Consider the following 25,910-nt stretch of genomic DNA (forward strand, 5'->3'; position numbering starts at 1 on the left):
GAGCCCCAATCCCCTGGTACATCCCTCCCCGACCCAGCTGCTCTTTCTGCTCCTTGACGCCTGGGTGGGAGAGTTACCACCTGCCAAAGCAGAAAGGGGGCTTCCCAGGTGGCGCTAGTGGTAAAGAACCCACCTCCCAATGCAGGAGACGTAAGAGACGCAGGTTTGATCCCTGGTTCGGGAAGATCCTCTGGAGGAAGGCATGGCAACCCACTCCAGTATTCTTGCCTAGAGAATCCCATGGACAGAGAACCCTAGGGGGCTACAGTCCATAGTCGTAAAGAGTCAGACATGACTGAAGTGATTTAGCACACATGCAGAGCAGAAAGGGTAGAGAGAACTTTTTTTAGGGAGATTGATTCACAAGCCCCTATGACCTTTTGAATTCAAGAAGGTACCCCATTGCAAGTGTTGAAGGAAAAAAAGCTATGTTCCCTTGAAGACACATCAGGCAAGCCTTTCTTTTCTTGCCCAGCTCTATCCCAGGAAGGCTTCCTGGCTGGCCCTCTCCCTGTCACCCCATGCTCTCAGCCTCATTCTGCCTGGTCATCGTGTGTCCCCCTGACCTTCCTCCAGGCCTCTCAGCCTCTGGCCTGGCTCCCTGGGCTTATTTTTGATCTCTCTCCACCTGTCCGGTTTGCAGGTCCACACCCATCGAGTTGTGCCCAGGCCACAGACTGCTGACGCTGAGTGTAGAGTAACTAGGTCCCATGAGGGTAGAAGGCTCCAAAAGCCCAAGCCGGGCCACAGCCGCAGCCCCACCTTCCAGGGGACAGCCTGCTTCCCTCTTCTACAGACTTACCCACAGGGATCCAGTCAGAAACAGGACGCAAGGTGAAGCCGTTTGACTTCAGGAGAAGGCAGCATTTCCACATGTGTTCACCCCTTCCAGAGCCCCTTTCTACAGCCACCTGTGTGGAGGGTGACATGTGCCCCCACGTCCCCATCTCCCCCATGGCTCTCGGGGTGGTGGGGACTCTGGGATAACAGGAGCATCTTCTAAACACCGCTCTCACAAAAGCAACCACTGATGGACGTCGGGGCTTAGTGTATGCCCAGCTCTGACCTGGGTTCCATGTATGCTATAGGCAGGCATGGTTCTCTCTGAACGTCTGCGAAACCGGCCCCAGGTTCAGGAAACTCCCTGAGGACCCACCACTAGGGGGTTGCTGAGTCTAGATGCGAGCCCAGAGCCCACAGCCACAACTGCCATGCCAGGCCGCCTCTGCCAATCAGTATCACCTCTACGAAGAGCTGCGGGTATTCTGCACTCGAGCCCCTGGCAATTATAGTTATCAACTAGATACTAAATCCCAGATTTTCCTTTCCTCCCTACCTGCCCCTGTGGACAGCACATGGGGGATAACTCCATGCTGCCCCTGCTCTTCCCCCTCCCCACTCTGCACCCTCTACCCTGGCTGCCAACGTTCTCACTCTCAGAAAGGCCCGCTGTCTGCGACCCTGCCATCTTGGTCTGTCTAACCCTTCAGGGGACATCCCACCTCCTACAGGGAGCCCCCCAACATCTTGAATGACTGCCTCTTTCCTCAGCACTCCCAACACCACTGGCAGAAACCACAGCCCAGCCTGGGTGGATCACAGCTGGGTGCAGGCCCAGCACCCCTTGAGGACAGGAGCTGGAAGACTATGGCTTGGCATCTTGGTGATAATGCCGGGACAAATGTATGTTCAGTGGAATCGGAAAGTTTTGGAGCAGGAAAGGAGCTCAGCATCCGAGTTCAGCCCTCATTTTTAAGCTGGAAAATCAGAGACCCAGAGAGGTGACAGGACTGGACAAAGGCCACACCAGAAGCAAGAGGTAGAGGGACCTCTACAGGGCTCCTTTAAAGCAGAGACAGGCCTTCCTTGAACACTAACTGCTGCTGACGAGAGCTAAATAAGAAGTAGGAAACTGGGACTCACAGAGGCAGAAGAAAGTTCTAGAAGCAGGGATGGGGAAGCCCTTGAAGTTTCCCTCACTCAAATCCCCAGAAGAGGTCTGTGGTGGGGTTTGGAACAGAGAGGTGAGTAGGATACTGGGGACCTGAGCTTTCATTCTAGACCCCTCTCTCCTCAACGGGCAGCAGGAGTTAGCCGCTTAACCCCCCACAGCTCAGTTTGCTCATCTGTGAGCTACTGCAGACTGTAATGACTCCCAGGGCTGAGGAGGGGATCCTGAGGAACGAACATGGAAATCCCTCGTGAGACGCAAGATGCTGAGCCCGCACGGGTCACCCCAACGAGGAGCCCTGAAGTCAGAGCTGGAGAAGAGCGAAGGAAGGCGACGGGGGGCACAGAGGAGGGCCCGGAGGCCAGGGAGCCCTGCTCGGCAGCGTCCTGCTGACTCTCAGAGGGTGGAGGGCGAGCTCTGCAGGGCCGCAGCAGGAGCCCACCCGGTCCAGGCCTCAGCAGGATACACTCCTATTCTTCCTGTAATCCCCACACCCTCTGCCCTCTCAGCTTTGCCAGCATCTCCCCAGAGCAGTATTACCAGGCCTCCGAGTGAGGAGGCAGCAGAGGAAAGACCATGGACCTGTCCACATGTCACCCTGGACTGAGGCTGCCTCCAGGGCCCCGCCCCCTTGCCCTGTGGGTCCCTGCCCCCTTGCCCACACTGTGTCCTCTGGGTACCTGCACTGGTACCCGCCTTCTACCAAGCCCCTTCTCGCCCCTTGGTAAAACCTCCCATTCCCACATTTTGCATCACAGCTCTCAGGCCCATAAACCTTGGTTTGTCTCTTAAGAATGATAAGCAATTTCTCCAGCAGCAGGCAGGCAAGCAGAAAGACCTCAACTTGGGACTCTAACAGCCCTGGGTTCTTAATCCAGTGCTGCTACCCACCAGCAGCGTCAGCTTGGCCCCGTGACGTCACCTACGAAGGGGGCTGCGACCACCCCCTACCTCCAGGACTCTCCGGTGGAAGGTGACCCAGTGTGGCACGGATGCTCCCTGCCTCCCTGCTCCTGTCACCCAGCACTCATGGCCCCTGCAGGGCCAGCCCCAGAGATGAAGCAGGGTGGTCCCTGCCCCCAGCTCCCCCTTCCATCCTTGCTCTCTTGGATCCCAGCTGAGCTCCTGGGGGTAGAATGACAGGGGAGGAGGGGCACCCCAAAACCCAACAGCCTCCTCCGGACTTTCCTCACCAGAAAAAAAGGCATGAGAATTTTCCTCCCCAAAGCTCCTAAGAACAGTGCAGTCTTAGAATTCCCCACCCTCATTATTTAAAGAAGACTAGGAGGCTTTCTTCTTTCTCTCTCTCCCTTTGGGGTTTTGAAAGAATGAGAAGAAAAACAGCTACGAATGAATGAACGTGCTGGTCCGCCTGCCACTGAGCTGAGGAAGGCAGTATTTAATCAGTACACAGCCGCCCCTCACCACCCCTTCTCTCTCTCTCCTTCTCGCTCCCTCTCTCTCCCTCTCACATACTCATTTTCTCCCCCAAATGTGCTTTACAAATAACTGCAACAAAGCCAAAGCTCTCAGTTCTGATTTTACATCTCCATCCGGGCCTCAGCTTCAACAGAGGTTACTCCAATTTCTTTTCATTTTGTTTTTCTTTACCTTCTATGCTTTAGAGCAGATCTTTGTGGACCCTGGCCCCACAAATCCCCCTTCCTGCAAGCTCAGTAAGGGAAATACAAGGCCACGCACCAGGCTTATAATGAGCCCATGCAGCCGATAAATGCCCCAGCGATGATGCCAGGGCCAGAGCAGCAGGGAGCGCTGCCTGTGGGGAAAGGAAGTCCGGATGTGTTATGAAGTCTTTCCCCCGGGACAGTTATAAATAGTGTCATGACATGCAAAGGAGAAGCATATATAAAAGTTAGCTGTCCCTTCTGTGGGTTGCAAACGTTTGACTCGTCTGCAGACTGTCCACCAAGGTTATAAATAGCGTCACCACCACCCTGGGTGGGAGAACAGGCTGGCTTTCACACTCCCAGAGTCTCTCTTGACCTCCTTGGGCCAAGACACTGGGTGTGACCTGTGATCGTAAAACATATGCCTCAGGCCTCGGTGGCTGGCTCCCCGGTGCCTGCTTCCAGCCAATCGCTTATAGAGTCTCCTGGGACTTCCCTGGTGGTCCAGTGGCTAAGACTCTGTGCTACCGATGGAGAGGGCACAGGTTCAATCCCTGGTCGGGGAACTGGATCCCACATGCTGCAACTAAGACCCGGCGCAGCCAAATAAATAATTAAAAAAAAAAAAGTCTCCTGCCTTCTGCTCCCTGTCCCATAGGGAGGCTCCAGGGAGAGGAATCTGACCTTTTCCTACCTTCCCAACATGCTGGAAACCACAGACATGAGTACCCTGCGGCATCTGCTCCCAAACACTGGACATCGCCCCACAGTCACCCTCCTATCCCAGAGCGGCTCCTGGGTCTGGCAGGAGGTGTAGACCATTCATTCACCCAGAACCCAGCATCAGCTGCTGGTCTGCAAACAAGCCCTCCATGACAGGGAGGGCAGGAGAACAGAAGAGCTGGGACCAGTGAACCCACTCAATTATTCCAGCTGGAGGCTGGGGGCAGACCTCTGTGAGGTCACCAAAGAGCTACCAGTGGGCCCTAAAGGACCCCACTCTCTTGGAAGGACCAAGCTCCCCAGGATGTGCAGAGAAGCCTGCCTTTCTCAGGCTGGCCTCCCACAAGGCGGCCTGAAGAAAGGAAGCCACGCATGAGAGTAGATAGGGCAGCCCGGGGAAGCCCAGCATACCCACGCCTCCACCCGTGGCCTGGGTGACCCCAGCAACAAGGCCCCCAGGGGAGAGGAAGAGCAGAGAGGCAGGAAGCTGGTGGGGAGGGTGGGAGCAGGGCACGAGAGGATAGGGGATGGGCTCTGCCTGTGAGGTGAAATTTGGATTGTGAGGCCGGGGGTGGGGAAGTGGTTTGAGGTTGTGCAAAACAGCCACTCTGCTGCCCCAGCATTTTCCAGCCTCCCCGGGGCTGACCCCACCGCCCAACACTGGAGGTCCCTGAGACACAAGGCCAATGATGACTCCCCCGCTGGACGGAAGCACCAGCTCAGGCACCAGCAGGATGGCAAGGTGGGGAGGGGGCAGCCACCAAGCCCCCAGCTCTCCCTGAAAGAGCACAGCAGTCAGTGTATGATGCCGGAGCAGGTGTGGCTCAGACTGGCTCTGGAGGAAAATAACGCATGCCAAGAAGGATCCCCACATCCTCATTCCTTAACCCTGACCAGCACTAATGCAGTATACTAAGACTCCTTCCTCAACAGGATATCTAGACCTCGTCCTGCCGTGGGCTAAGTCCTCAAGGGTGAATCCACGTGTAAAGAAAACACCTCACCCTCATTTGGCTCGGGAATAACCATCAGGAGCCATGGCCTGGGTGTGATCACAAACAGCTCTCCTGTTACCTCAGCCCATCTTCCTTTCCCATCATCACCTGTGGCTTGTGAGAAGGAGGCCAAGGACCATTCCATCCTGACTTCTTTTACTTCCTTGGGCTGTCACCCTTTAGCATGAACTGACTATGCTCGGGGTCACGCTGTTTCTTCTAAGAGAGCCAGGCCTCTGTGGTGAATTCCTCCCCCAGTAACAGCAGACAGAGACAGGCAAACAGGAAGGCCACAGCCCCATGAAAAAGAGCAGAAAACTACAGAAAGCGGCAGCTCAAACACAAGGTTAGTAATCTTCATCACTTAGGGAAAAGAAAGTGTGTCCCTCTCCCTAGGGCCTTTGAGTGGGAACTGTAACCATCAGGACAGAATAATCCAATCTGTCCATCCTCCTGCTTCCACACCAGTCAGCAAACCAACCAGACCCAGAGTTCTCCAGCAAAAGAGGCTGTCAGCCATCCATCCCTAGGGTCACTGACTGTCTCTGAATTCCCCCAGCTGGTGATTCTTCATTCTGACCTAAACCCTCTCATCACAACAGAATCTGTTTTCTCTGCAAGGCTGGGGAACAAAGGTTCACCTCCCCTGCAACAGACCCATGTTATAGGTGGTTTCCAGGCTTCCCCGGTTGCACTAGTGGTAAAGAACCTGTCTGCCAATGCAGGAGACATAAGACACAAGGGTTTGATCCCTCAGTCAGGAAGATCCCCTGGAAGAGAACAAGTATTCTTGCAACCCACTCCAGTATTCTTGCCTGGAGAATCCCATGGACAGAGGATGTAGGTGGGCTACAGTTCATAGTGCCACAAGAGTCAGACACGACCGAAGCGACTTAACATGCATGTATGTGAATCAGAAGATCCAGCCCATTCTCCGAAGTTCTCGCCTTCAAGACAACTTCTCACTCCACTGACAAGTCTTGGTTCCAAGCCTATCAAGGCCCCAACTAATTCCAAAGCCAGAGCTAGATAACAGAGGAAAAAGACATCTTTTTTCCTCCTATCATCAATAACAATAACAATAGGTCCTACCTGGACCACCCCACTCTCCCCACTTGACAGCTGGGGAGACAGGCTCGAAGAAGCTACATGGATTGTCCAGGATCACACACTGGAGATGGCAGAGCTGGGACTCAGACTCTGCTCTGCTTCTTTGAAACAACCCTATTTGCCTCCAGGAGAGGAGAGACAATAGCTGCCCTAACCCCGTCCTAGGCCCATAAGGCCTGACACAGACACCCAGAAAATACTTGTTCCATAATGACTCAGTGCCTGGTGGATAGAGGATGGGAGGGCTGGTAAGCAGGTGAAAGTGAGCCCTGCTCAGCACACCAAGACCAACCCCAAGGTGCACAGGAAGTGGCCACTTCATTAGCTGAGGCAAGCAAGACTTTCTGGGTTGCTGCTGCCCTCCATGCATCCATCAGCCAGAGGGTCATCAACTTCAAATTAGGCAAAGCCCAGCCCCTTGGATCCCCTCAACTTTCCTTTGCTCCAGAGTCTGCTTTCTCGGGCTCTGGGAAAGCCCCATTCCCTGAATACTCTAGCAGGGAGCCACCTGCTCCAGCAGCAACCCTCCCACCCCATCAAGACAAATGTGCACAGACAGATCCCACACTGGGAGCTGTCTCAAGGAAGAGCCATTCCCCTAAGAGCTCAAGGGTTCACTAAAAGAGAGGGTACTGGTCTTGCCCCTTCTCCCCACCCCTCAGCACTTGGGCCTGCATCAGTTTCCCCCAGCAAGGGCTCCTGGTCCCCAGGGGGAGCCTGGAGGGGGCCGGGGTTGTGCCCAGAGTGGCTGTCAGGCCTGCCGAGGCCAGTGGCCCCCTCTCCTGGAGCGCCCAGAGGGAGAAAGCAGCAAGCAGAAAGACCTGCAGACTCAGAGGCTCATTACAGGGAATGACTAAGTAAGCTGCGATTCCAGGGGAAACCCCGCTCGCTCCAGCTCACTGAGGGGCTCAAATCCTAGACCTCCAGAGATGAAGGCGACTTCCGGGAGCTGCCCAGAGCTGGGGCAATGCCCTCTGAGCAGCCAGGACCTTCCACCTGGAAGTCTTCATTCTGGCTCTTCAGGCCATCTGACAGGTCTGCCCCACCCCTTTCTAGAGCAGGCCGATCTGCCCATCCCCTGCTCAGACAGCGAGAGGCTGGGAATGGGGGAAATCCGATCAGCACCTCCCAGGTTTTTGTGGCTGGATTTCAACAAGGAATGTGACAGTCTCGCAGCAGCTGTGCCCAGCCTGAAACAAGCTCTATTTGAAACCCCCAACAGCTGAGCCCCTCCCAGCTACCCGCTGGCCAGCCTAGCCACCCCCTGCCCAAAATGACAAATAAGTAGAGAAATCCAAGCAACAAGCAAGCATGCACGCGCGCACACACACACACACACACACCAACAAGTAAACTGCGGGTGAAGGTAGAGTGGGGGAAAAAAATCCACTTGCCCAATGACTCCCCAGGTCTCCAAGCCTTCAAGCTCGCAGCAGGAGGGCTCCCAGCAAGCAGAGCTTTGACAGAAATCCACCTTCCTCAAGCCCCACTCCCTTGGAGGACGCGATTTCCAAGCCCGCTAGGGGAGGGAAGCCCCCTCCTCCTCATGGGGACTGGACAGAGGCTGGAGCAGCGGGGCCAGCTCCCTCGATAAAGCCCGTGCCGCCGCCGCCGCCGCCGTTCTCCATCGGGGCGCGCACTCACACGCGCACACACTCATCCTTATTTATCCCCGAGAAGAAGGAGTTGGGGTGGGAGGGGAGAACTGGGGCTGAGCCGGGGGCGCGGGCTCTCGGGGACGCCCGGGAAACCCTGTCATTCCATCCCAAGGAGAGGCACTCCCCCCCCCCCCAACGCCGCCGCTGATGCCAAGGCGGCGCCCATCTGCTCTGCCCGGGTAACACCTGTAGCCATTTTTATCAGGGGGTGTTTACGAGGCAGCAGCAGGTTTATTCTGAGTCCTCTTTCCTGAGGGAAAGGACCGCTGATTTCCTCCCCCTATATTTTTACCCCATGCCCCCCCTCCCCAACACACACACAGGAGACGCCAAATCACCGGTGCTTTTCTATTTTGCCCTAAGTCTCTCAGGGAGGAGGAGGGAAATGGAAACTTAGGAAGAGAGGGAGAAGACAGAGAAGGGACTGGCATGGAATCCCCACCCCCCACCCAGACATTTATTTCTTTTTTATCCTCAGGAAAATGGAGTGGAGCAGGGAGGGGAGGAGAGGAGGGAAGTCACAGGAACTGGCAAGCACATCAAGGCAGAGTGTAATTAATTGGTGCGTTAAGCTGCTGGGTTATGCTTTAGTACGAGTGAGCCAGGAGGAAAGATGATTTCTCAGAAGGGATTCTTTAATCCTCCCTAACACAGAGTCTGCAAATTAGACACAGTGTGTGGGGATGTCCCCCCTCCAAGGGAAGCAAGGAATGAATTCTCCCGGGATTAAGCAGGAAAACCATGGGAAGTTAAGTGTTCGATATAATTGAGCAAACGCCTCTCCCCACCACCACCATCTCTCTCTCTCTCCCCCAATCTCTCTCTCTCTCCCCCACTCTCTCTCTCTTTTGCTACCTACATATTCCTTTTGTTCAAAGGTATAAAGAGAAACTGCAGCCCCTACCTTTGAGTACAAACCCCAAGAGAGCTCGGTCTCTATCACCATAACAACAATTCCAAACATCCCAAAAATCAGAGCATAGTCACTCAGTCGCTTCCTCTTTTCAAACAGGGCCCTCCTGTGTCCCAGCTTATAGCCAATGTTTTGGTTTTTCCGCTTGTTGGCTTTGGGGAAGGTGGCGCTGCTGGCGGTGGTACCGGCATGCTGGTGGTTGTGGGTGGCATTGGGGTGATGGAGCAAGGTCTGGTGGGCATGGTTGTCCTCCCGGGAGGAGATGATGATCTCCGGGGGGTTGCTGGGGCTGAAGAGCTGGAGGGGTTGGCCCTCGGGCTCAGCCTCAATGAGGTTCCTCCGGGAGGCGCTGAGGCGGCTAAGGGGCTTCATGACCCCCCCGCTGTACTTGCAGGAACTCATGGCGATCTCCGTGAAGGGGTTGCTGTCCCGCCGGTGCACCAGGGGGCTGGCCTGCCGGTGCCTGCCGCCTCCACCAGGCCCACTTGTGGCTGTGGAACTTGGAGAGTGGCCAAGCAAGTGGTCATTGAGATTGAGCTGGCTGCCTTGCCTGGAGGAAGGGTGGAGGATGGCGGTGGAGTTGGATGAAGGGGGGCCCCTGAAAGCAGTGGGAGAGGAGTGTAGCAGGCCGGGATGGACAGGCTGGCTCTGGAGTTGGGTGAGCTGAGATAGGGGATGCTGTGGCTGCTGCTGCTGCTGCTGCTGCTGAAGCTGCGGAGGCTGAGGCTGCAACGGGGGTCCTGGGGGCTGCTGGGGGGCTGCTGGTGGTGCTGGCGGTGGTGGCGGCGGCTGCTGCTGCTGCTGCTGCTGCTCATCCCCGGAGGATGGACAGGGGCACTTGGGGTCTTCATCCAGGTCCCCCACCCCAGAGTCATGGAAGTGCCCAGAAGTGTCCATCTTGGGGCCGGGCTGGATTGCCTGCAGCACAACCCCCCACCCCAAAGCCACCCTCGTTCCAAAGATGTCCTCAAAGAAAGCCAGGCATCCAAGCTCCCCCACCAGAGTGTCTTGGCTCCAGTCCTCTCTCTTTGGCTTGCTCCGGTTCTCTGGGGCTGCCTGGAGTCCAGACGCTGCCACTCAAGAATGCATGGTACTGGGCAGGGAGGGAGGGCAGGAGGGGAGCTTGGAGAAAGAAGAAGAAGGGGGAAAAAGAACTCTGTCTCAGGAGGTGGTCCTCTAGGAGCGTGTGAGGCCAGGCTCAGCTTCACTCCTCGCTGGCTCAATAGCTTTGCTCTCCTCCTCCTGCCACTGTTATAGGGTAAGCCAAGCCCACTTATTAGCAGCTGGTCTCATTGGCTTGGCTTAACTCTCCAACCACCTCCTAACTCCGCCCCCCGCATAGGCTCCTCCCCAGAGGAGGGGCCTGCCGCGCTGCGTTCCCAGCCCCGGCGGTGGCGCAGCGAGGGCTGGGAACTGTAGTTTCGGCTCCCCACCCGGGAGCTGAGCGGCTGCCCTCTTTTCCTCTGACAGGTATGGCAGAAACCCGTCAGCCCATGGCGATACGGGATGTATGCGCACGCGGGGTGGTGGCGAAGAGGAGCAGAGGTCCTCGTACGGAGGGCAACTGTGCACCCTGATGCGGCGGCAAGAAACAGGAAGTTATTAATGGTCGGGGTCTACGATAGCTTATTTCACACCTATTATCCAGCTACAGCCTCCAAATACCAAGGAGGCGGGAAGTTTCCATTTCACAAACTGATGTTCAGAGACATTGAGTAACAACTTCAAGGTCACAGAAGCAAAGGTCACATCCTCCTGACCCCAGGTAGACACTGAACTGCCTGCAATATGTGTGCAGGAGCATCTGTTATTTCTAAGCCTCACAACAACCCTATGAAAATGATGTCATTATTCTCCTTCTGCAGATGAAAATCGTTGTTTAAAAAAACCACTCAAGCACAGATAAGTAACTTGCCAGATGTTACCCCGTTTGTAATTAAGAGTAGTAGAATCTGAACCCAGGTCAGTCTGAACCCACAGCCCCTATACCATCTCCCAGGATGCCTTTCTACTGTGATGCTCAGTGCAAAGTGGTGGCTCCATAAATGTGGCTCAAATAACGAGTGGGAAAGAGCCAGATAGAAGTTGTGGAGGAAGAACTGGCCTCCCCAAAGCAGGATGTGTGAAATGGACGATGGCTGCCGCTGGACCTGGAGTCACGGGAGGGTCTGGCAGGAAGACTGAAGACCCCCGTGGTTGCTCCCCACCTGATCTGTTCCATGGAGCTCTGAGAGTCAGAGCTGGGAACAGCTGCTGGCTTCCCAGGTTCAGAACCATCATCAAGTATTTATTAAGCTCCCACTGTGTGCAAAGGGAGTTCCAAAGAAATGGGACCCTGCTGAATTCATTTCCATTTCTAACTGCAACTGACTTAGAGATCAGTGAAGAGGAGGCCTGGGATTCCCCAGGCACACCTGGGGTTTTAGGAAGGCGATGTCGTCCTACCTGGCTCTTGGTTCCCCATCACCCCTTGGCCTCTGTCTAGCTGCTTTCCTGGTAGGAAGGGGGAAGAGTAGGAGAGCCATGCACACATACACACACACAGATACACATATGCAGGTGCACATATATACATAGGTGTGCACTCAGTGGTCCATAAACGTGCACACACACAGTGAGGTTTTAAAGCAGTTCTGAATGGTGAGCGGCAAGTAGCCAGGTCAGGAAGGGGCAGAGCTCCCATCAAAAGAGCCCGGAGTACCCTTCCTATGCCAGTTCTCACCTCTCCAATCCCCTATCAGCCCTAACAATTGACAAGCGTTACTTGTAAGCCACAACCCCTGAAACCTCAATAATTACAACTACAGACAATACCTTGGTAAGTGTTATTATTATTGATGACATGGTAACACTGCCCCGCCCCTGCCACTGCAAGTCGTAACACAGGCTCAGACACAAGCCTGGGGTCTCATGTGTTTTCCCACAACCATGCCAGCCCACCAGTACCCCTCCCACACCTCCCTCCCTCCAGCATGCCCAGCCTGCCCTCTCCTTTCCCTCTGTCTTCTTGGTTTCCCTCCTTCCATCCCCAAACAGAGCCACCTGTTTTGTTCAAGGCTCCAGATCATATACTTAGGCTTAATGATTTCATAACAAATTACCATTACTGAGTTGTGAGTAGCAGAGATGTGCTGTTACTATTGCTTCTCAGTGCTAGACACAGCATCTGGGCTGTGAAAAACCAGTTTTTAGGGACAGACTCCAGGCCTAGGCATGTCTGTGCCCACTCCACCACCATGATCTGTCTTCTGTCTCAGTTGACCTTTCTGGATCCCCTCCTGCTTCCAGGTCCCCTGGCTGTGCCATGTGGATCGAATGGGGACTGTTAGAGTATGTCCTTCTAGCATGGATGGGGGTGAGAAACACCTGGCAGATGGGAGAACTGACTATACAGAGCCAAATGTCAACTGGAGATTCATCTGGAAATGGGCCGGAACTTGAAGGCTAATGCCACTGATGCAGCTCACGCACTTCGATACAGCCACCCTGTTGGAATGGGAAGAGAACAATATCATGGTTAGAGCTCAGGCTCTGGAGTCAGGCTGCCCAGGCTGCCCCTCTCTGTCAGCCAGTGGCTGTGTGATCACAGGCAGGACAACCACCTTCTGATCCCTGTCTATAAAATGGGAGTGATAGGGTCCCTATATCATGCAAGTCAGTAGGAGTAGGCTACCTCTTCAGACCACACATGCAGCCCAGAAGCTGTGCTGCAGCTGGCTGGTACTGGCTTATAAAACCCAACAGTGTATTTCTCTTCCCAACTCCATGACCAGTGATGTTGCATTGATAGCTTGAAATCCTTGCTGTTGGAAGTGTTTACACCATAGTAATTGGCAAATCTTGCAAATCAAGGCTGACTTTTCCTGAACATCCAAACCCACACCTTGAAGGACAGGCTCGTCCTTCACACGAATTAGGCCTCTTAAGACTGAAAGGGGCTTCCCCGACAGCTTAGCAGGTAAAGAATCCACCTGCAATGCAGGAGACACTGGTTCCATTCCTGGGTCAGGAAGATCCCCTGGAGAAGGAAATGACAACCCACTCTGGTATTCTTGCCTGAGAAATCCCATGGACAGAGGAACCTGGTGGTCTACAGTCCAATGGGTCACAAAGAGCTGGGCACAACTGAGTGACCAAGACTGTAAAGAGGAAGGCCAAGGGAATGTGTTGGAGTTTCTTAGCCCAGAGAGGACAGAGAAAGTAAACAAGGGCATGCTCACCAAACCCAGTAAGGCAGAGGTGGCCTTTGGCCATAGCAGCTCCACCTCGGGTGTGCTGCCATTTCCCCCTGCCCTCCTCTCCACATTCATCCTGCACCACTTCCCTCCTGCACCACTTCCCTCCTTAAGTCCCAACACCATATATGGTTCCTCCAGTCTATAGTCAGTCACTCAGTCGTGTACAACTCTCTGCACCCCTATGCACTCTAGTCTGCTAGGCTCCTCTGTCCACGGGATTTTGTAGGCAAGAAAATCGGAGTGGAATGCCATTTCCTACTCCAGGGGAGCTCCTCCAATAAGCCTCCATGCCTTTGCCCACGCTGTGCCTTCTGCCCAGCATGCCTTTCCAGGACATCTTCATCTAACACATTGCTTTTTGCCCTTCAAGACATGGCTCACAGGACATCTTTCTGAGAAGCCTCTCCCAAGCTCCTCATATTCAGAGCAGGGACCCTTCTCCTGTGTGTTCAGTGCCTGTGCCCACCTCTATCCCTGTCTTTGTCAAGCCCTAGAGCTATTATCTCTCTGCATGTCCCTTTGTCCCTAGACTGTGCATCCCTGAGGGCAGGAACAGCATCTTCTTCACTGCCACACCTGCAGCTCTTGCCCAGAGCCTGGCACACAATAGATGTTTAATAAAGATTCACTGAACTGAACTGAACTTGAAAGCTTGGAGAAGTCATTTGGAGGCAAATAAGAGGAAGTCATATTGCTTTCTACAACAAACAATAATCACAATTTCCCCATCAGTAAAATGAGTGTGATAAAAGAGAGTTCAAAGATCACTCAGCCTTAAAATCCTATAATCCGTGGTCTCTGGAATTTGTTACCCCAAAAAATGTAGAACTGACTGAAAATGGGTTTAGAAAGAGTAATGATATACGATTTATATGGCTGTCTTTCCCACTAAGCTGTAGAGTTCTTGAGCCCAGAGAAGGGGTCTAATTTTTTTCTGTATCCCCAACACTGAGCAGGGTATCTGGCCATGGATGTCCTCATTATAGGTTTGTTGTATGGATGGATGGATGGATAGGTGAATGGGTGAATGGATAGATTGGCAAATTGGCTGGCTGGCTGAACAGACAAATAGGTGGATGGATGGAGTTCAGATGATCTACAACAACAGACAATGGTGGGATTTTTGAGAAAGTTTGTGGTGGTTAAGGGCTAACCGTAACCTTCCAGGGATGAAAGTACAAAGATCAACCACACTTCCTCAGACCCTGGATGATTGGGTTAGAGACAGCTTTGAGCTGAACTGCTGTCTAGCCCATCCAGGTTCAGTCATTACTGTGTTCTTACCTAGGAGTTTTGTTGCTGAATCAATTAATGCTTTAAAAATAAAAACAGCCCCTGCGTTTTCATAGCACTTTATAGTTTTCCAACTGCTTTCACATAAAGTACTCCATTTGCACTTCCTGGCAGCCCTGGAAAGTAAGCCAGGAAGGGTTTATCGCTCCAGCCTTTACACTCTCACCCCCATAAACTAAAATGCAGAAAGGCTGAAGTGACTCGCTCAAGTTCGTAAGTTAGTCATGGATTTGAACCTGGATCCTTCTGACCCCAGACTCATGCTCTTTCACGCTCCCCATTCGTGCTTCCTGGAAGGCCGCTCCAGCCCACTCAGTGTCCAATCCCACTGGAATTTAAGGAAAGCACAGTGCTGCCTCCACCCAAAGCCTTCCCAGACACCCCCTCCTCAGCTTCTCCCCCCCAGTTTGACACCATCTCCCTCTCCTGAATTCCCTTAGCACTTTATTTGTATCTCTCTGGGGATATTTTTCACCCCTTGCCTTGTATTGGAGTCCTCTGTATGCATGTCTTTCCTCCCCTGTTTTTAATTTACACCCACAAGCAGCTCGGTGACAGGAGCCTGTAGTGTGAATTGTAAAACACACACACAACACCACACCGCACTGCACCTCGCACCCAGACTGTGTGTTGAACTGGGAGGTGAGTGAGTGAACTGATGCCTGAGTGAGAGTCCAGGGCACTGTGACCCTGGAAACAGTGCTTACCTCTTACCTGCACCCCTGGCCACTGTGAGGTCCCATCTGTAGGTGTAGATCCCTCATCCGTGCTTTTCTCTGAGTCCCTGAACATCCAGACCCAGGACAAGGGCTCTCCTAACTCAAGCCTGCTCAGCCTCCCCCAAGCCATGGCAGAAAGAGTGAGGCAAGACCACAGCACACCCTACCTGCTTCCAGGGCACCCACCAGCCGCTCTTAGCCATCTACGACAGCATATACCATCTCCTCCAGGATCCTGCTTTGCTGAAGAAAAATTGAAACTTCCGTGCTTTGCATGGATCTCGCTACAAAAGAGATGTACGGCTTAACATCTCATGCCCTGGTGCGTTCACTGAAAGCCTGCTCTGTGCTTGTGTGGTCCCCATAAGTCAGTGGGGTTCAATTAGTAGCCCCGTTCTACAGATGGGGAAACTGAGTTAAGTTCCAGGGAAGTCAACTGGCTTGCGCTTGTTGTCAAAGAAGGCAAGAGGTCATGCCTTGAGCCAAACTAGACCATCCACTTGCAAGTCACCTCTCCACTCAGTCACCGCCACCGGGCTTCGTCCCCTTCCAGAGGACAATTCCTCCCGCCCTCCACTTCTAACCAGGTTCTCCGTGAAACCCCCTCTGCCAAAAGGACCTGGGGAAGTTTCATAAAAGCAGCTTCACAGAGAAGGGTGAAGGAAGGGTGACGATTCTGCTCCAAAAACCGTGTGGCCGGCGGGGCTGGTTCTGGATGGGAAGAGAAGACAGAGTGAGCAGGCAGGCGGCGGAGCCGGAGGAGCCTCAGGCTGGGACTCCAATCTGTCTGCTTTAGAGCCACCGTCTTCCTGCCGGTGACCACACGGCACCACTCTGAGCCCATAAAGCTGGACCCAGTCATGCCTCCCTCCACAGTCGTCTTGTGAAAATCAAGACGCATTTTTAAATGCTCTCCTGACCCTTTCTCCATGGCTTTGGTGTGAGAACTCGCTGTTCCAGCCAGATGAGTCAGTCTGGATGGGTCCATTTTTTAGAGGAGTTAAAGGTCTCTGGGGCTTCCCAGGAGGTGCTAGTGGTGAAGGACCCGCCTGCCAATGCAGGAGACATAAGAGACACGGGTTGATCCCTGGGTTGGGAAGATTCCCTGGAGGAGGGCATGGCAACCCCCTCCAGTCTTCTTGCCTGGAGAATCCCATGGACAGAGGAACCTGGCGGGCTACAGTCAGAGTCAGACACAACTGAAGCAACTTGGCATGCACAGAGGTCAAACAAAACGTGCTGATATGATCTCTGGAAAGAATGCATGAGATAAGGGTACAGGGCACCAGCGTCTCATCACCATGCTGCCTGGCCAGGCTCACAGGGAGCTAGGATAAGGGCACACACTTTGCAAACTGTAAAGTGATACATAGGTCGACTGGGAAAGTGCAAGGGCCTTGGTTGACTTTGGTGGCTGGGGTGGAGCCCATGGAGACCCATTTGGCCAAGGTTCAGCATCTGAGCCTCATCCCTAGAGTCAGGGCAGGTCCAAAGGCCAGTCTACTGAGGGCTAAGTCAGTGGAGGGGTAGGTGTGTCCACTCCCAGCCCCACACTGCAGTGTAGGTGATGGCATCCTCCCCGCTGTCCCCGACTAGACATTCAGCTTCCTGCGGGTGGAATTTCTGTCTATTTTATCCACTGCTGAATCCCCCGTACCTAGCACAGCGCATGCTCTCAATTAAGATTTACTGATTAAGTCCATTTCCTGGTCTCAGTCCCAAAAGGTCAGAGGAGAAAAAAAATTACCTCTAACAGTTTCCCAAACCCAGAACTGGCACCTGAGCTGCCAAAGAGAAGGCCAAGAACCAGAGCAGCCCAGGGCCCCAGGCACTCTGTAGCCTTGGATGAATGGCCCTCCTACAGTTCGGGTCGAGAGTGGAGAACAGGTCCCCAGAGGCTGGCTAGTGACTTGGACCCCAGGCTTCTGAGCCAACCGATGACATCAGCCCTTCCCCAAACTCCAGTTGACCAGTGGTGGCTCAAGCAGGAAGGTCGTGGTGGCTCCCAGCCCAGCTCTGGCTTTGAGATTGAGGCCACAGCCTATGCTCACCCGTCACCCACCTGGGGCACGGAAACCAGTGGCGGGTTTGTGAGGAGTGTGGAGACCTCTGCTGGTGGCATGTACACATAGCACTGCACTCCAGGCCCCTTGGGAAGCCTGGAGGGAGATCCCCAAACAGAACCACGCCCTTAACCTTCTGCCTCCTTCCTTGGAGACCCAGGAACTACATTCAGTGCCAAGATTCACCTCTGTGAACGTTTTGAAGAAGTAGCTCCTATTTGGCAGGTTCCTCAAGCTGTTTCATCATCGGAAAAGAATATATTACCACTATTATCTTCCTAAGGAAGCCAGCATAAAATCGCTGACTGAGAGGGCTGGAAGGAACCACAGAGCTTGAACCTGCATCTTTTGCGTTGTTAAAGCAGGTTCTTTACCACTAGCGCCACCTGGGAAGCCGGCTTTCTTACTGACTCCACCCCATACCCAAGCTCCACTCCAAGTCGCTGTGACTAGATGGGGAAAAGTCCCCTCTCCCCGCACCACCTGTGCAGGGCAAAGTCAACAGCCAAGGCCTTCTGCACCCAGCACTTTGATATGAATAATGCAAAAGGGCAGGCATCTCGCTGCCTCCCTGCCTTCCCTTGCCTTCCTCCTCTCCCCGTAAAGGTGAAAACGGGAGGGTTGCTATGGACACTGCGCTCAGGCTCTCCCTCCTCAATAATAATCCCGTAGCCGCCCTCCCTGCTGGAGTCTGTTTCTAATTGCCAAGCCTCAGAGGCAGGAGGAAGCCTCGCAGGAGGTACCAGGCAGCTGGAAGAACCCAGGGATTAGACAGGCTAAGGGGGAAGGACGCAGTGACAAGATGGAAATCACTTGAAATTGGAAGCAATAAGCTCAACCTTTGTAGGTAGATCGACAAAACCAATGTCGATTTAGCCAGAATTAGAAAAGCATTAGTGTCTTAACAGGATCCCCATCAAATCAGACACTTAATCACTGTGGCCAGCGTCTCTCAAGCAGGATTCTGAAAGGAAGAGGGGGAGAGGCGAGGCCCCACAGCTGTGTGCGTGAGCAGTGTCTGCAGGAAAGACCTTGACAGGCTTCTTGCTCTTACATAAGAACAAACATGAGTCCAGGAGCTTCTCTGAGCTCAACTCCTGGGCCCCCTGCTGCCCTGTAGGCAGAGGCATCCCAACTCCCTCCTGCCACATAACCCCCTTCATTTATCCTCCCCAAGAGATCAAAGCATCATCACCATACTAGTTTCCCCACCATGGGAACAGAGCTTGCACTGCCACCCACCCATTAGGATCCCACCAGGTGACAGGAGCACTGTCACCTCAAATCCTGTCCCTGCCGTGAGAACCAGAGCATATCACCTCTGTGAACATGCCCTCTGAGAGATCAGGATACCACCGCTGCTATTACTGTCCCCATCCTGAGACTAGTGCTCTTTTCCGGCGTTGGACTCTCCACCATGACATCAGAACATTGTCTCCGCTACCCGTGTCCATCCCACGGCTGCCCATCTACACATCAGACCAGGTCACCAAGACCATGAGCGAGATTACATACAGCTATGGACTCAGGTCCAACTGAACAGCAGAGTTCAAAGTGGAACATCCTTTCTGTTTTCAACCAAAAGCCACATGCTTTTGGTTGGAAGGACAGCCAGTTTCATCCTCCAGCGCCCCCAGTGGCCACAAGGAACCTTTAAAGAAGGGGACAGGGAACAACTGACTGGTTCCAGATTGGGAAAGGAGTACGACAAGGCTGTATATTGTCACCTTGCTTATTTAACTTACATGCAGAGTACATCATGCAAAATGCTGGGGTGAATGAATCACAAGCTGGAATCAAGATTGTTGTTCAGTCAATAAGTTGTGTCTGACTCTTTGTGAGCCCATGGACTGCAGCACACCAGGCTTCCCTGTCCTTCACTTTTTTCCAGAGTTTGCTCAAATTCATGTCCACTGAGTCAGTGATGCTATCCAGCCATCATCCTCTGTCGTCCCCTTTTCCTCCTGCCTTCAAGCTTTTCCAGTATTAGGGTCTTTCCCAATCTGTCATTTCTTCTCATTGAGTGGCCAAAGTATTGGAGCTTCAGCTTCAGCCTCAGTCCTTTAGATGAATATCAGTACTGATTTCCTTTAGGGTTGACTGGTTTGGTGTTGCTCTCCAAGGGATTCTCAAGAATCTTCTCCAGCACCACAATTTGAAAGTATCAATTCTTCGGTGCTTAGCCTTCTTTATGATCCAAATCTCACATCCATACTTGACCACTGGGAAAAAAAAACATAGTTTTACTATAAGGACCTTTTTCAGCAAAGTGATGCCTCTGCTTTTTTTAATACATTGTCTATATTTGTCATAGCTTTCCTCCCAAAGAGCAAGTGTCTTTTAATGTCATGGCTGCAGTCACCGTCCACAGTGATTTGGGAACCCAAGAAAATAAAATCTGTCACTGCTTCCACTTTTTCCCCTTCTATTTGCCATGAAGTGATGGAACTGGATGCCATGATCTTAGTTTCTGAATGTTGAGTTTTAAGCCAGCTTTTTCACTCTCCTCTTTCACCCTCATCAAGAGGTTCTTTAGTTCCTCTTGGCTTTCTGCCATTAGAGTGGTATCAAGATTGCCAGGAGAAATATCAGCAACCTCAGATATGCAAATAATACCACTCTAATGGGAGAAAGAGGAGAGTGAAGAAGCTGTGCCCTGAACACCACTAAAAAAAAACCCTTCCCATATCCTGGAAGAAGCCTGTGAATGAACCAGGGAAGCCCCATCTCTACCCCCAAAGATCCTTGAGATAGATAAAGACGATACAGATAGAGATCTACACACATACATACACATACATATGTGTCTATACATATATATTTTTTTAAAGGTTGAAAAAGATTGATTAAGGGAAGGATCAAAAACTTTTCCAAATCCCCACATTTACACTATTTCTCTCATTTTCAATTTCAGCCATTAAATACAATGAAGCAGAACAGAAAAGCTGTTTATCCTCCAGACCTGTAATGGAAATTCCAAGACTTACCTTGAAAACAAGAGCACGAGGTCACCCCAGAAAATGGATGCAGGACAACCAGCTGGGCTCACATACCAGCAGTGACTCTCTCCAATGCTGACTTCATGACAAGTGGAACTCCATCCGACACCTCGGGAGAACCACAAATAACCCCCCATCCTGGAGCAAGGGTCACTCAAAGATAACCCTTCTCACAGACGCTGGAGCTAGAATGCTGAGGGTCTACAGTGCCAGACAGGCGGAGGCCCAAGCACCGCTGGCTGGACACTTGGTACTGTGACAAAGTCTCCACTGCTGGGAACCACAACCCAGCCTGGACTCCGCTTTCTGCTCCAGAGCCTCTGGTAGGTTTTTCTAATAAAAGGAAAGACACCAAAGAAGGGGGGAGACCTCATATAGGACACCCCCATGAGATCAGGTGGGCTGCCAGCCTAGTCATTTCAGTCCTGGCCTCTGCCCTCCACCTTGGAAATCTTCTCTTCCTGATAATGGGCTCGGTTGACTCTCAGGAGGGTCAAGAGAAGAGAGAACAATTTATTTCTGAATTTCCAGGCCGCCCATCGTTTGGATGGGGAGAAAGGGCATGTGGGCTGCACAAGGATACTCCTTCCATTGCCACAATACCAGGCCTGAGCCATAGTTCAGAAACCAATTCTAACAACAGTTTGGGGGCACCTACCAAGCCTGGTAGCTCAGGTGGTAAAGATTCTGCCTGCAATGCGGGAGACCTGGATGAGGAAGATCCCCTAGAGAAGAAATGGCTACCCACTACAGTATTCTTGCCTGGAGAATTCCATGAGCAGAGGAGCCTGGTGGGCTACAATCCATGGGGTCACAAAGAGTCCTACGTGACTGAGCAACTAATACTTTCACTTTCACCAAGCCCCAGGCATTGTGCAACCCACTTCTCACTGAGCTGGTGATCCTCTGTTAGGCAGTTCCTGTCATCCCCATCATACAGATAACAAGACGGTGCCCCCGTGGTTAAGAATCTGCCTGGCAATGCAGGGGACACCGTTTTGATCCCTCCAGGAACTAAGATCCCACATGCCTTGGGGCAACAAAGCCCGTGCACCACATCTACTGAGCCCACAGATCTAGAGCCTGTGCTCTGCAAGAGAAGCCTCCGCCGTGAGGGGTCCGAGCACAGCAACTAGAGAGCGGCCCCTGCTCGCCGCAACCAGGGAAAGTCCACGAGCAGCAACGAAGACCCAGTGCAGCCAAAAATAAATAAAACTTGTAAAACAAAGAGAAACAAGAGGCCTAGGGGACCTGCCCAAGATCAAATAACTGAGTTGCAGACTCTAAAGGCCCGGCACGCTCATCCTGGCTGTTTTCCCATCTGGTGTTTGAAAGGCACACACAGAAAGGAAATGAGACGAGGCTGTGCGTCTCAGAAAGCTGCTGCTGCTGCTGCTCAGTCCCTCCGTTGTGTTCGACTCTTTGTGACCCTAGGGACTGCAGCCCACCAGGCTCCTCTGTCCACAGGATTCTCTAGGCAAGTATACTGCAGCAGGTTGCCATTTCCTCCTCCAGGGGATCTTCCTGACCCAGGAATCAAACCCATTGTCTCCTATGTCTCCTGTACTGCAGGTGGATTCTTTACTGCTGAGCCTCTGGGGAAGCCCTCTCAGAAAGAGTATGTGCCAAAAATAATCCATTATTCTAACTGGGGAGTTTTTCCCACAATTTAGGAAACCTTGCCTCCTCTGATTGCTCTGAAACTATGTTCCCAGCACTGATTTTATGACAAACACCATCTCTGGCAATCCCTGTTGCCCATGGTGGGAGCCCCGGGGAGGCCTGGTGAGCACTAATCGTCTTTCTTAGCATAATAGCTTTTTCCTCCTGCAAACCTAGTGATTAAGCCTCCTGGTGGCTCCAGGAACTGGCAGATGTGAGCCGCAGAGGGTGAGAAAGGCCAGTGGCTTCCTACTTACTTCTTGTTACTTCCATTAGAGAGCTTCTAAACCACCCAGAAGGGCCATAGAAGGGAAAGATGAGAAAGAGGGATGAGAGCCTGCCCTGAAGGCCCCCTAGATCTTATCATAGCTGCTTCCTGTGCTCTGAACCTTGATTCTGGCCAATGGGGCACTTCTGCATCTCCCAATAAAAGCCAAGAAGGCTAGCACCCGCCCCCCAACCAAGAAATTTCAGTTTGCCCAGTTCTTTTAGACCCACAGATCTCGTCCGATCAAATTTTTAGAATAGAGAAGAAGAACAAGATTGCAAGAGAGCCTGAGAGACCTGAACCCCAGGTCTAGGACTGGAGAAGATTTATTTTTGTGTTATTGGTACCAAAGCAGGAATTTTCCAGAATAGGTTACCAGAGACAAGCAAGCAGCCAGTATCTCCTACTTCAGGCTAGACAAGTTTTCACTGGAAAGATCTGGTCTCCCCATGAAGTAAAAGATGCAAAGTGCTTAGCACAGAGATAGCATGTGATAGGTACTCAAATGTTCATCTTTCTTGCCTCACTTTTCATCCTTTTCATATGAAGGTGTTTCACTGACAGAAAGGAGGCTTTGGTAAATAAAAGGGTTCTGTCACCTGGCTAAAGAATCCAAAAGCTCTAGGGAACTTCCCTGGCGGTCCAGTGGTTAGGAATCCACCTTCCAATGCCGGAGATGTGGGTTCGATCCCTAGTCAGGGAATGAATATCTTACATGTAGTGGAAGACGGGAAATGAGTGACTTTGCAATTACACTTAATGTTTCATATCCCATCTGTGTGCTTTATCGCTCAGTTGTGTCCAACTCCTTGCAACTGTAGGCTCCTCTCTAGGGAGTATTCCCTTCTCCAGGGGATCTTCCCGACCCAGGGATGGACCCCGGGGTCTTCTGCATTGCAGGCGGATTCTTTACCATCTGAGCCACCAGGGAAGACCTCGGGGCAGTTAAGCCTGTGCTCCACAACTAGAGAGCCCTCGTGCTGCACTGAAAGATCCCACGTGCCACAGCTAAGACCCAACACAGCCAAAATTTTTCTTGAAAAATCCAAAAGCTCTAAATTCAATGCATCTAATTCATTTTAGTTCATGCCATTGTTCGGGAGGGGGAAAGTCACCCTTGGCCCTAAGAAATGATGACGTAAGGGGAGGATCTCTGAGCATACGTGTAGTTTTGCCCTGTCTGGCCTGAACAGGGCCCATCAGAGGTGAAGAACCTGCATCTATGGGGCTCATTTCCACCTGGAGGAGCTTGGAGAAACTAGCCCAAGTGTAGACAGAGCCCAACTCCAAGGCGAGCTTAGTCACGCAGCTTCTGAGTTGTTCTTGGCTGGGGCGGAGGGCGGGGGAGGTGTCAGTCCCCTTGCTTCTCCCATCGCCCTGGCCTTGACTGTACTGAAGCGGCTTTGCCGAGTGATGCACCAGAGGAGAGCAGAGACGGGCATCCTTGCGGCAGTTTGTCAGCTGTACCGAAAAAGTGATGGTGGGGGAGGTGGTGGAAGTCAGTGACTCAAAGCAGGTTCGGGGATTATCTGCTGTTTTCAATTATCCACGTCCCTCATCACCATGGAGAATTGAGAATTGGGTGTATTTGCCTCCCCCTCAGCGTTCTTGCTGGCATTAGAGATGTGATTTGTACTTGGAGCAACTGCGGGAAAGGACTCAGAATGGTCTCTGTATGAACTCCCCCTAGCACTGAAATGCCATGAAATAACTCTCTGCGCCTGGCCCCTCCTGGTCCCTTTAAAAATAACTGGAAGAGAAACATACCTAGTGGGAAGAGAAGTGACAATTACTGAGCATCCACGTGGGACTCAATACTCATTCTGAGCCAAGGAAACTACAACTCAGAGAGGTTAAGTGATTTGCCCGTGACTTGTCAGAAGCAGGAGCAACAAAGCTGGTGCTCTAGCGCAGAGCCAGCGGGCCTCAAGGCTCACCCCAAGGCTCATTTCCCCACCCCATCCCTCTCTCAGCGAACTCACGCTTCCCTCACAAGACACAGTGGGCCCGTCTTGGACCTCCCTGTCTGTATTTGCTAAGATACTTTCAGTTGCCAGTAAAGAAACCCTAACTCAAGAGAGTTTACAAAGACATTTAGGGAGTTCCCTGGTTGTCCGAGGGGTTAGGACTCGGCAGTTTCACTGCTATGGCCCAGATTCAGTCCCTCCTTGGGGAACTAAGGTCCTACAAGCCACATGGCAAAAAAAAAAAAAAAGGACATTTAGTATCCCACACACTAATTCCAAAGGTAGGACAGTTTCAAGGGCCATTAATTTGATGGTGCATGTCACCATGAACATGTTCTTTCTGACTTTCTGCTCTGTCTTCTGCATGTTGGCCACTCCCTCATGGTCACACGATGGCTGCAGCCCCTCCAGGCGTCCCACCATTACACTTCAAAGCGCAAAGACAAGTAAAGGAAGCACTCTTGTCTTGGATCTCTCTCTCTTTTTTTTTTTAATATTTATTTATTTCCTTGGCTGCTTCAGGGCTCAGTTGCAGCATGCAGTATCTTCGACTTTTGTTGCAGCGTGTGAATTCTCAGTTGCAGCATGTAGGATCTAGTTTCCTGACCAGGGATCGAACCTGAGCCCCCTGCATTAGGAGCCAGGAGTTTTAGCAGAGACCACTAGGAAAGGGGAACAGCAGGGAAGCCCCTTGGACCTCTTTTTAATCATGAGAAAAACTGTCCCAGCAGTCCCTAGGTCTTCCTTCACTTCTCACTGGTTAAAAATGGGTTGCATGCTCAGACCTAAGCCAATCACTGAGAAATCCCATGGGAGTGGGATTACCATGCTGTCTAGATTGGGACCTGTTGTCCTGTAAGGAAGGTGCTGACCAGAGGGTGTGGACAAAGTGGGAATTCATGAAAGACGTGAGTCAAGTACTGTATCTGCAAGCCAGCCAAAGATCCAAATGTACGTCATTAAAAGGATGCTTGCATTGAGTGTGGACCTGAGGACATGCACCAACTCAGCATCCCTGTAACGCCGATAAAAAGGGTTGAGGCACCAGCTTGCACCAAAATGAAAACCACTGGCCTTATTGTGAGCTTGCTTATCTAGAAGACACACACAACCGCCTTCATTAGAGAGATTTGGAAAAGAAATCTTATCAGAGATGTGTTCTGTCACATAACAGGGAAGCAAAGCCTTTTGTGAAACTTAACAGGCCACACAGGTGAGGCAAGCAGCTACGCAGCATCAAGGTCTTTAATTTCCTGTAGGAAGCCTGATGATTATCTGTCTGGAAATGTCTCAGCTCAAGTAGGGATATATGAGAGCCAGAATTAAAGGGCTCTTTATGTGGTCATGCTCTAAATTCAGACTCCTTAAAGAGAGATGCTTGTCTAAGAAGGCCAAACAAACTCAGAGTAGCCCATCAACTCTGCCCTCTCCAAAGCCCCTCAAAGGCAGGCCAGGGCCCCTTTCAATGGAGAAAACCCCTTTCAGGTCAGAAAACCCTGACCTGAAGACAGGCAAGAGATAAGGGAAAAGAGAAAGAGAAAATATGCAAAGCAAGAGAGACAAAAACACTCGGAGAAACAGGAAGCAGAGAGTGAGAACAAGAGACTAAAGAGAGATGGAAAAGAGAAAGGGAGGAAAGTAGATGTGACAAAGGGGAGAGAAAGGAGGAAAAGGAGATGAGAAACCGGGAAAAGAAGGGAAGAAAGACAAGCCACAGAACTAG

At 52.1% G+C, this 25,910-nt stretch overlaps 1 protein-coding gene across 9 annotated transcripts in view; it reads right to left on the reverse strand.

Annotated features, from left to right (window-relative positions):
• The window catches only part of KCNN3 (potassium calcium-activated channel subfamily N member 3), a 174,898-nt gene extending 164,696 nt beyond the window's left edge, over positions 1-10,202 (reverse strand). For 6 of the 9 annotated variants that reach the window (XM_086393021.1, XM_086393020.1, XM_086393019.1 and 3 more), the window contains exon 1: positions 8,970-10,202. In XM_086393021.1, the coding sequence (XP_086249147.1) occupies positions 8,970-9,875 (906 nt within the window). In that variant the 5' untranslated portion in view covers positions 9,876-10,202. Of the gene's footprint in view, positions 1-7,801 lie in introns of all 9 variants that reach the window. The other 3 variants (XM_086393025.1, XM_086393030.1, XM_086393029.1) reach the window with 1 other exon arrangement.
• Between the last annotated feature and the right edge of the window lie 15,708 nt (positions 10,203-25,910).

This window comes from Bos grunniens, chromosome 3, assembly GCF_055505025.1.
Source record: "Bos grunniens cultivar Pamir isolate PY7600 chromosome 3, Bosgru_T2T1.0, whole genome shotgun sequence".
NCBI classification, from domain to species: domain Eukaryota; kingdom Metazoa; phylum Chordata; class Mammalia; order Artiodactyla; family Bovidae; genus Bos; species Bos grunniens.